Below are 9,430 nucleotides of genomic sequence, written 5' to 3'. Positions count from 1 at the left end.
GTGTATTCTGGACCAGGATCAGGTATCAGTCAATATGAGGGAGAAACCCTGTGTATTCTGGACCAGGATCAGTCAATATGGGGAGGGAGAAACCCTGTGTATTCTGGACCAGGATCAGTCAATATGGGGAGGGAGAAACCCTGTGTATTCTGGACCAGGATCAGGAAGTCCTGTTGTATACTGGACACCACGCAGGAAGGTATGAACACTCTGACATGTTACCATGGTAACCCCATTACCATCAGACAGGAAGGTCTGATCACTCTGACATGTTACCATGGTAACCCCATTACCAGCAGACAGGAAGGTATGAACACTCTGACATGTTACCATGGTAACCCCATTACCACCACACAGGAAGGTATGAACACTCTGACATGTTACCATGGTAGCCCCATTACCATCAGACAGGACGGTATGAACACTCTGACATGTTACCATGGTAACCCCATTACCACCACACAGGAAGGTATGAACACTCTGACATGTTACCATGGTAACCCCATTACCACCACACAGGAAGGTATGAACACTCTGACATGTTACTATGGTAACCCCATTACCAGCAGACAGGAAGGTATGAACACTCTGACATGTTACCATGGTAACCCCATGACCACCAGACAGGAAGGTATGAACACTCTTACATGTTACCATGGTAACCCCATTACCAGCAGACAGGACGGTATGAACACTCTGACATGTTACCATGGTAACCCCATTACCACCACACAGGAAGGTATGAACACTCTGACATGTTACCATGGTAACCCCATTACCACCACACAGGAAGGTATGAACACTCTGACATGTTACCATGGTAACCCCATTACCACCACACAGGAAGGTATGAACACTCTGACATGTTACCATGGTAACCCCATGACCACCAGACAGGAAGGTATGAACACTCTTACATGTTACCATGGTAACCCCATTACCAGCAGACAGGAAGGTATGAACACTCTGACATGTTACCATGGTAACCCCATTACCACCAGACAGGAAGGTATGAACACTCTTACATGTTACCATGGTAACCCCATGACCAGCAGACAGGAAGGTATGAACACTCTGACATGTTACCATGGTAACACCATTACCACCAGACAGGAAGGTATGAACACTCTTACATGTTACCATGGTAACCCCATGACCAGCAGACAGGAAGGTATGAACACTCTGACATGTTACCATGGTAACCCCATTACCACCAGACAAAATGCTGATTGGCACAGTATCTGTATCAGCTGGGAATGACAATGAAACATGAAAGTTGCACATTGTCATGTTACCAGGACACTGCTTCTATGGTTTTATGTAAAGAGTGGTTTATTCTACATTGACCTGTTTGAAAGTTTATCTACATAAATTCAGCAATTACATTCTTGTCATATTACAAATTAAGCTTCCTCCGGCATGTCACCATACATCTTCCTGTAGTTATTGAACTCTTCCTGCAGGAGCAACCTGGTCTCAGAGCAGTTTGTATATTTGTAATGCGATGATACTGGCGGCAGGAGAGCGGAAACTGATTTACAACGGTTGTGTTTAATAACCATAAACCACCGTCAACAGAACAATACAATCAATGGGTCAAACAAAACCAGCATGACGTGCAGAAGCACTACACCAAACAATTACAGACGAGGACATGGGGGGGAACAGAGGGTTAAATACACAACATGCAATTGATGGAATTGGAACCAGGTGTGATGGAAGACAAGACAAAACCAATGGAAAATGAAAAGTGGATCGGCGATGGCTAGAAGGAAGGCACAGTGATGCCGAAACGTTGGTAAATACCCATTAAATTGTTGGGAGATTATACATGCAGTGTGCTACTTTCTATATTTTGATAGTTTATTGTGTAACATATCATATTAATGTTGAGTGTCACGGATTTATGTTTACTATGTTACGACTAGTCTATGAGACCAGGCTGGCAGGATGTTTGCTTGTTGTGATTAATTGGGGGGAAACAGTTACAGGCAAGTTTCTCTGTCTTTGTGGTGGCAAGGACACCACACCCCCAAGCCAACTCACGTTTGGCTTCTGTCATGGCCGCCAGCATTACATGAGGAGCAAGCCAACAAACGAGGCCACGTCAGCGACTGCAGTTCCACTTTAAAACAAGTTTCTGACTCACTAAAAAATCCCATGGGACTTATCTCTAGAGTAAAGGGATGGGGGTTTAGAGAAGGGGCTGTTATCGTTGTCTAACCAAGTCTGGCTGCTCAGTCGAAAAAATGCCACCATTACTCAGCTATCGTCTCTCTCGTAAGAAGCATCTACACCGAGTGTACAAAACATTAAGAACACCAGCTCTTTCCATGACATAGACTTAACCAGGTGAAAGCTATTGACCCTTATCGACGTCGCTTGTTAAATCTACTTCCGTCAGTGTAGATGAAGGGGAAGGGGGAGACAGGTTAAAGAAGGATTTTTTTTGCCCAGAGCCAGTAGTGGATCTGAAATAAAGTTCTCTATAAGAAAGTTACAGAAGCCATACCAAGAACAGATACTTTCACATGTCTCTTGGTCAGACAACTTGTCACTTTCTGTGAGATATGACTTGCGTAAATCTGTAAAACACCGTAAGATCCCCCCCCCCCATGTGGTTTGGTTTTGCGTCAGGTTAGTGGCTTGTGCAATCACTAGTAAAGACTACTTTGTGTCAATCAATCTCACAGTTGTTTCACATCCTTCTTACAGGACTGTCCTTTGGCTCTGTCATGTTGGGAAAAAAACTGTTAAATACTGTTACTTCAAAAGATAACTGGGTGCTTAACTATGTCGTCATCTGACTAACAATGTGTATTACTATTTAACAATGTGTATTACTATTTAACAATGTGTATTAGTATTTAACAATGTGTATTACTATTTAACAATGTGTATTACTATTTAACAATGTGTATTACTATTTAACAATGTGTATTACTATTTAACAATGTGTATTAGTATTTAACAATGTGTATTACTATTTAACAATGTGTATTACTATTTAACAATGTGTATTACTATTTAACAATGTGTATTACTATTTAACAATGTGTATTACTATTTAACAATGTGTATTACTATTTAACAATGTGTATTACTATTTAACAATGTGTATTACTATTTAAAAATGTGTATTAGTATTTAACAATGTGTACTACTATTTAACAATGTGTATTACTATTTAAAAATGTGTATTAGTATTTAACAATGTGTACTACTATTTAACAATGTGTATTACTATTTAAAAATGTGTATTAGTATTTAACAACGTGTACTACTATTTAACAATGTGTATTACTATTTAAAAATGTGTATTAGTATTTGGCAGAGTACAGAGTGAGGGGTATATGTTTAAGCTGTGTACAGTATAGCTCTCTCTTGATGACAACACAACAATTAAAAACATGTTCCTGTTTCAGAAACATAATCCTTTTATTGTTTTGATTTTTTTTTTTAATCATTCAAGGAAACAATGAACACTTTTTCAAGAAGACAGCAAATTGTAAACCAAAACAAAACAGTTTAAACCAAGGCAAGTCGCCCTGTAGCCGATAGTCACGTTTCCCTCTCGTAGTACTGCCAACTATATTCAGGCAGCTATTGTCCCAAAATGGTGCCCTATTCCATAGAAAATTCATGTATTAGGGTGCGATTTTCAGACGCACACTCTGACATAGAATTTCCCCTTGGGTACACACCAACAGCTGTGTCAGTGCTCAACAGGATATGATGTCATAAACTGCAGCTTGACTTCCCTTTTAAAACCCTTGTTGATCCTTTACAACGTAATAGTGATGATCGTCGTCGTAGTGAATAATCACAACTTATCTTCAATGTTTTGTTAACTTTATTCAGAAGGTTGTAGCCACTTGTCTACCTTTACAAGTAACTTTATGTATGGCTGTATCTTCAATGTGCAGTCATTTTATTCAGAAAAGTTAGCCGCTTGTCAAACACTGTCTCTTACAGTGCAGAGGTGAGCGCCTAACCACCTGTACCACAAAACAAGAAACCTGGGCCTCTGGTGGGCCTCTGGTGGGCCTCTGGTGGGCCCTCTGGTGGCCCTCTGGTGGGCCTCTGGTGGGCCTCTGGTGGGCCTCTGGTGGGCCTCTCGTGGGCCCTCTGGTGGGCCTCTGGTGGGCCTCTGGTGGCCCTCTGGTGGGCCTCTGGTTGGCCTCTGGTGGGCCTCTGGTGGGCCTCTGGTGGCCCTCTGGTGTGCCTCTGGTTGGCCTCTGGTGGGCCTCTGGTGGGCCTCTCGTGGGCCCTCTGGTGGCCCTCTGGTGGGCCTCTCGTGGGCCCTCTGGTGGGCCTCTGGTGGGCCTCTCGTGGGCCCTCTGGTGGGCCTCTGGTGGGCCTCTCGTGGGCCCTCTGGTGGGCCTCTGGTGGGGCCTCTGGTGGGCCTCTGGTGGGGGTCTGGTGGGCCTCTGGTGGGCCTCTGGTGGGCCTCTGGTGGCCCTCTGGTGGGGGTCTGGTGGGCCTCTGGTGGGGGTCTGGTGGGCCTCTGGGCAGATGGAGGCAGTTCAACGCTCACATACACCTTGTTACACTTACAACTTGGGTATCTATGGCTGTCTCAAATCAACACTGTAAACCATTTTTTAAACATTTTTAAGCAGCAAAGTCCCCATTGAGACCAATGTCTCTTTTGCAAAGAACTATTCCATGTTATTGTGTATGTGCTGATAAACTATTATCTTTGGCTTGATCATGAGGGGTCAGGTGCTTACAATTAAAATCAGGTCATCTCTCCGTTAGTTATCTTTGCACTCCAAATACCTGTAATAGTGTCTTTTAAAATGTTATCATCGCTTTAGCCTAACAAACCACATGGTTAACTGGAAAAAATGTATCAAACCAATACAGCACCAAAACACAGACAGTGCTTGTAGATTCTACCACTTGACATTCCTTCCCTCACATGTATTAAAAAGACATCTCTCAGATTGGCTCAGTTACCGAAATGAAAAACAGTCTCAGAAACACATGTTAAACCTTTTCCCCAAAGAGGAACAGCCCTTTTCAGGAATGAAAGATCCACACACAGTGTTCGATTTGAATTTAGACACAACCTTCCTAGTTCCATCAACAACCTTTTATCTGACTTATCTTGGGAGGGGGAAAAAATCAAATATGTGACTTTGAAACATTTGAATACTATTTTACTGAAATCGACACACAAAATGACTTTACACGACAAAGAGTAGTGTTCCTATGTACACACACCTACTTCAGTACATACAAAAGAATATTATTTTAAATATCCTCCTCAATAAATCATGTATATTAGGGAACTATAAAAATCAGACCAACAAGTCTGAAGGTTTACTCATCCTTTTCACTCAATAATTGAACTTTAAGAACGTTTAATACATTTTGTACAAAAATATAATCATTATCATTTGTGACTTATTCAAGTAAAAAAAAAAAAATACATATTTTCCTTGACGCTCACAAAAATTATTTGAGAGATTTAAAGTCTGTCTTGATTATTGTTTTTTTTTTTTTTCTCTCCAGACTAAGACATTTACTGAGTGTACAAATCATTAAGAACACCTGCTCTTTCCATTGACATAGACTGACCAGGTGAATCCAGGTGACAGCTATGATCCCATTAATGATGTCACCTGTTAAATCCACTTTAATCAGTGTAGAAAGAGTTGGAGGAGACACGTTAAAGAAGGATTTTTTAAGCCTTGAGACAATTGGAGACATTGGATTGCGTATGTGTGCTACTCAGAGGGTGAATGGGCAAGACAAAATATTTAAGTGCCTTTGAACGGGGGTATGGTAGTTGGTGCCGGGCGCATCGGTTTTGAGTGTGTCAAGAACTGCAACGATGCTGGGTTTTACACACTCAACAGTTTCCCGTGTGTATCAACAATGTATCCACCACCCAACTTGACACAACTGTGGGGAAGCATTGGAGTCAACAGTGGGCCAGCATCCCTGTGGAAACGCTTTCGACACCTTGTAGAGTTCATGCCTTGACGAAATGAGGCTGTTCTGAGGGTAAAAAGGGGGGGGTGCAACTCAATATTAAGAAGGTGTTCCTAATGTTTTGTACACTCTGTGTACATAAATACCATTGTTTATGTATATACTGTAATTACAGGAAAGTACATTCAGTGCACCAACTATGTAATAGTACTTACAGAGATTTAAACGAATCTTTAAAAAAATGTTTAAGCATCAATCAACAAAACAGTTTTCTTTAAGTTGCCATGTTGGTCCACTGTACTAAATCATTGTTTTTTGTGAAGAAGTTACGCTAATTCATGTAGAAAATAGAGCGCTTATTATATGATTTAAATACTTTATCGACAATCATAGGAAAACGTTTTAAATAAAGTACGAAATAGTTTGTAGAAACATGCCTACACAGAGTCCATGTTGAGACCACAGATAAATATCAGACAAGATTTCATGTTTTGATTTATGTGCAATATCACATTTCCCCAAAAACATAAATACCAAAGATACATTTTGCATAAATAAATTGTTCCAGAAATGTTTTAAAACAAGAAATAAAATCACAATCTACTATTGATTAAAAGCCCTTGTCTTGTTACTTCATTGTAGCTTGCTGCATTCTCAAGAAGCCTCTTCCCTTTCTGTCTGTCTGTCTGTCTGTCTGTCTGTCTGTCTGTCCGTCCGTCCGTCCGTCCGTCCGTCCGTCCGTCCGTCTGTCCGTCCGTCCGTCCGTCGATTAACACAACAAGTTTATCTAAAATGTATCTGACACAGTGTAGTTCAGGTTAACACAGCACTGATCCACAATGTTACCACATTGAACATAATTTTACTCCTACACTAAAACCTATAGGTCGGCATTATTACAGGAAGAACAGTGCAAAAGGTATTTTGGTTGTAGGAAAATCTTTCAGAATTACCAAGGTTCCAAAATGAATTACCAAGGTTCCAAAATGAATTATCAAGGTTCCAAAATGAATTACCGAGGTTCCAAAATGAATTACCAAGGTTCCAAAATGAATTACCGAGGTTCCAAAATGAATTACCAAGGTTCCAAAATGAATTACCAAGGTTCCAAAAATGAATTAGCCATGTTCCATAATGACAACCAATAGTAATCTTTGTTACTATAAAGTTTATCTTACAAAGTTGTGATTGGTTTAAATCTCTTTAAACTATTTCTATATCACCAGAAGCTTCTGTCTGTTTCACATGAACACAGTTATTTAATAAAAACACATTTAGGTCTGGATTCAATCCGGATCCCGCAAGATCCGTATTAAAATGAAAAGGTAATTTCCCATTAAGCCGACATATGCAGCTTTTACCGTGAATGCAGTCTCTGCAAACGCGGGAACATTGCCTTTAAAGTTCAAACAAGCTGTAACGCGGATATTTGGCAATACTTTGGCGATATGGATTGTATCCAGTCCTTAGAGTTGAAAGACTCAAGAGGTGGTTTTGCTGTCATCTTCATACACACATTGCACAATTCTAACCAGACAGATAATATATTCCAATACAAGAGACTAAAGTGACTCAAACAAATAAATCTGCACCTTTTTATCTACATCACATTATTACGACCGATGGAGTTGATCAACAACATTGTGATACTTTGATCAATTACTTTTTTTTGTTTGTTGAAAAAGCTGGAAAAAGCTTTAATTCCCATAACTTCAAACTACAGTTTAGAATGAGTAAGCTCAGGGCCTTGAGGTGCCACACGAGATTCTCCTAGTACCGTTAATTGTCATTTTGAAATTGTTCTAAAGTCAAACTCACACTTTACTACAGATGTAACCTTATCGTCTGACTCAGGTAATGCCAATTACAGCTGACAATACTCAGGTAATGCAAATTATAGCTGACAATACTCAGGTAATGCCAATATAACTGACAATACACAGGTAATGCCAATTATAGCTGACAATACACAGGTAATGCCAATTATAGCTGACAATACTCAGGCAATGACAATTATAACTGACAATACTCAGGTAATGCCAATATAACTGACAATACACAGGTAATGCCAATTATAGCTGACAATACACAGGTAATGACAATTATAACTGACAATACTCAGGTAATGCCAATATAACTGACAATACTCAGGTAATGACAAGTATAACTGACAATACTCAGGTAATGCCAATATAGCTGACAATACTCAGGTAATGACAAGTATAACTGACAATACTCAGGTAAAAGTACCATAGAACAGTCTTTTGATAAAAAAATAAATAAAAGATCATAGAGATGACCTAGAATGTAGAAATTCTTGTTCTGAGGTGACGGGACGGTAACCCCCCCCCCTTAGGGAACCCCGAATGTTTCATACTCTCTCCGTTATTAGAATTCCTGTTTGCCACAAAGCACCCTGGACCTACTGAACTGCATACTAGAGAAACAACGTCCTCTGCTCCTCACTCTAATGATTACTTGGTTCAGTGTTGTAGAGTGCAGCCGTCAGTCTGGTTCTCTCCTATTGAGCAGACGTTCCTTTGGTCACTCTCAGGGCTGCGCGAGGGCAAAATAAAAGTGAAAATGTCCCATGTACTTTTCTTGTTGTGTTACTACTACAACTCAAAATGTTTGTAGAGGTTAGAGAGGTGGGATTCTCACCTTCTCCTCAACATCTCACGTAGTTAGCAGAGAGAGGTGGGATTCTCACCTTCTCCTCAACATCTCACGTAGTTAGCAGAGAGAGGTGGGATTCTCACCTTCTCCTCAACATCTCATGTAGTTAGCAGAGAGAGGTGGGATTCTCACCTTCTCCTCAACATCTCACGTAGTTAGCAGAGAGAGGTGGGATTCTCACCTTCTCCTCAACATCTCACGTAGTTAGCAGAGAGAGGTGGGATTCTCCCTTCTCCTCAACCCCTCACGTAGTTAGCAGAGAGAGGTGGGATTCTCACCTTCTCCTCAACATCTCATGTAGTTAGCAGAGAGAGGTGGGATTCTCCCTTCTCCTCAACATCTCACGTAGTTAGCAGAGAGAGGTGGGATTCTCACCTTCTCCTCAACCCCTCACATAGTTAGCAGAGAGAGGTGGGATTCTCCCTTCTCCTCAACCCCTCACGTAGTTAGCATATTTCACTTATCATCACAACCCTCCTCATCCCTGTACAGTAGAGTCCATTGATCAGCAGCTGGTGCTCTCCCTGTCCCCGGTGCTGTTGGCCTGCAGGGTGGCTGAACTGACTGCTATCTGGCAACCGTTGGTGACGTGATTCATGACTTTCTGTTTGAGCTGGGCCACCTGTTCCCTCAGTATCGAGGCGGTGGAGGTCAGGTCACAGTTCTGGGTCTTCAGAACCTTCACCTTCTCCTCTAGCCTGGAGATCCGCTCCAGTTTCCTTTTACGACACTTCGACGCCGCGATCCTGTTACGTAGCTTCTTCCTCTCGGCTTTGATCCTCTCCTGGGTCTCCAGGTCGATCGGAGACAG

At 41.3% G+C, this 9,430-nt stretch overlaps 1 protein-coding gene across 2 annotated transcripts in view; it reads right to left on the bottom strand.

The window, feature by feature from the left end:
- Window positions 1–5,352: 5,352 nt before the first annotated feature.
- Window positions 5,353–9,430, bottom strand: part of LOC106572830 (transcription factor AP-1) — a 6,349-nt gene continuing 2,271 nt past the window's right edge. For both annotated transcript variants that reach the window (XM_014147340.2, XM_014147350.2), the window contains exon 2: window positions 5,353–9,430. This exon is cut by the window's right edge. In XM_014147340.2, the coding sequence (XP_014002815.1) occupies window positions 9,125–9,430 (306 nt within the window). In that variant the 3' untranslated portion in view covers window positions 5,353–9,124.

This window comes from Salmo salar, chromosome ssa01, assembly GCF_905237065.1.
Source record: "Salmo salar chromosome ssa01, Ssal_v3.1, whole genome shotgun sequence".
NCBI lineage: Eukaryota > Metazoa > Chordata > Actinopteri > Salmoniformes > Salmonidae > Salmo > Salmo salar.
This window is presented reverse-complemented; position numbering and strand designations above follow the sequence as displayed.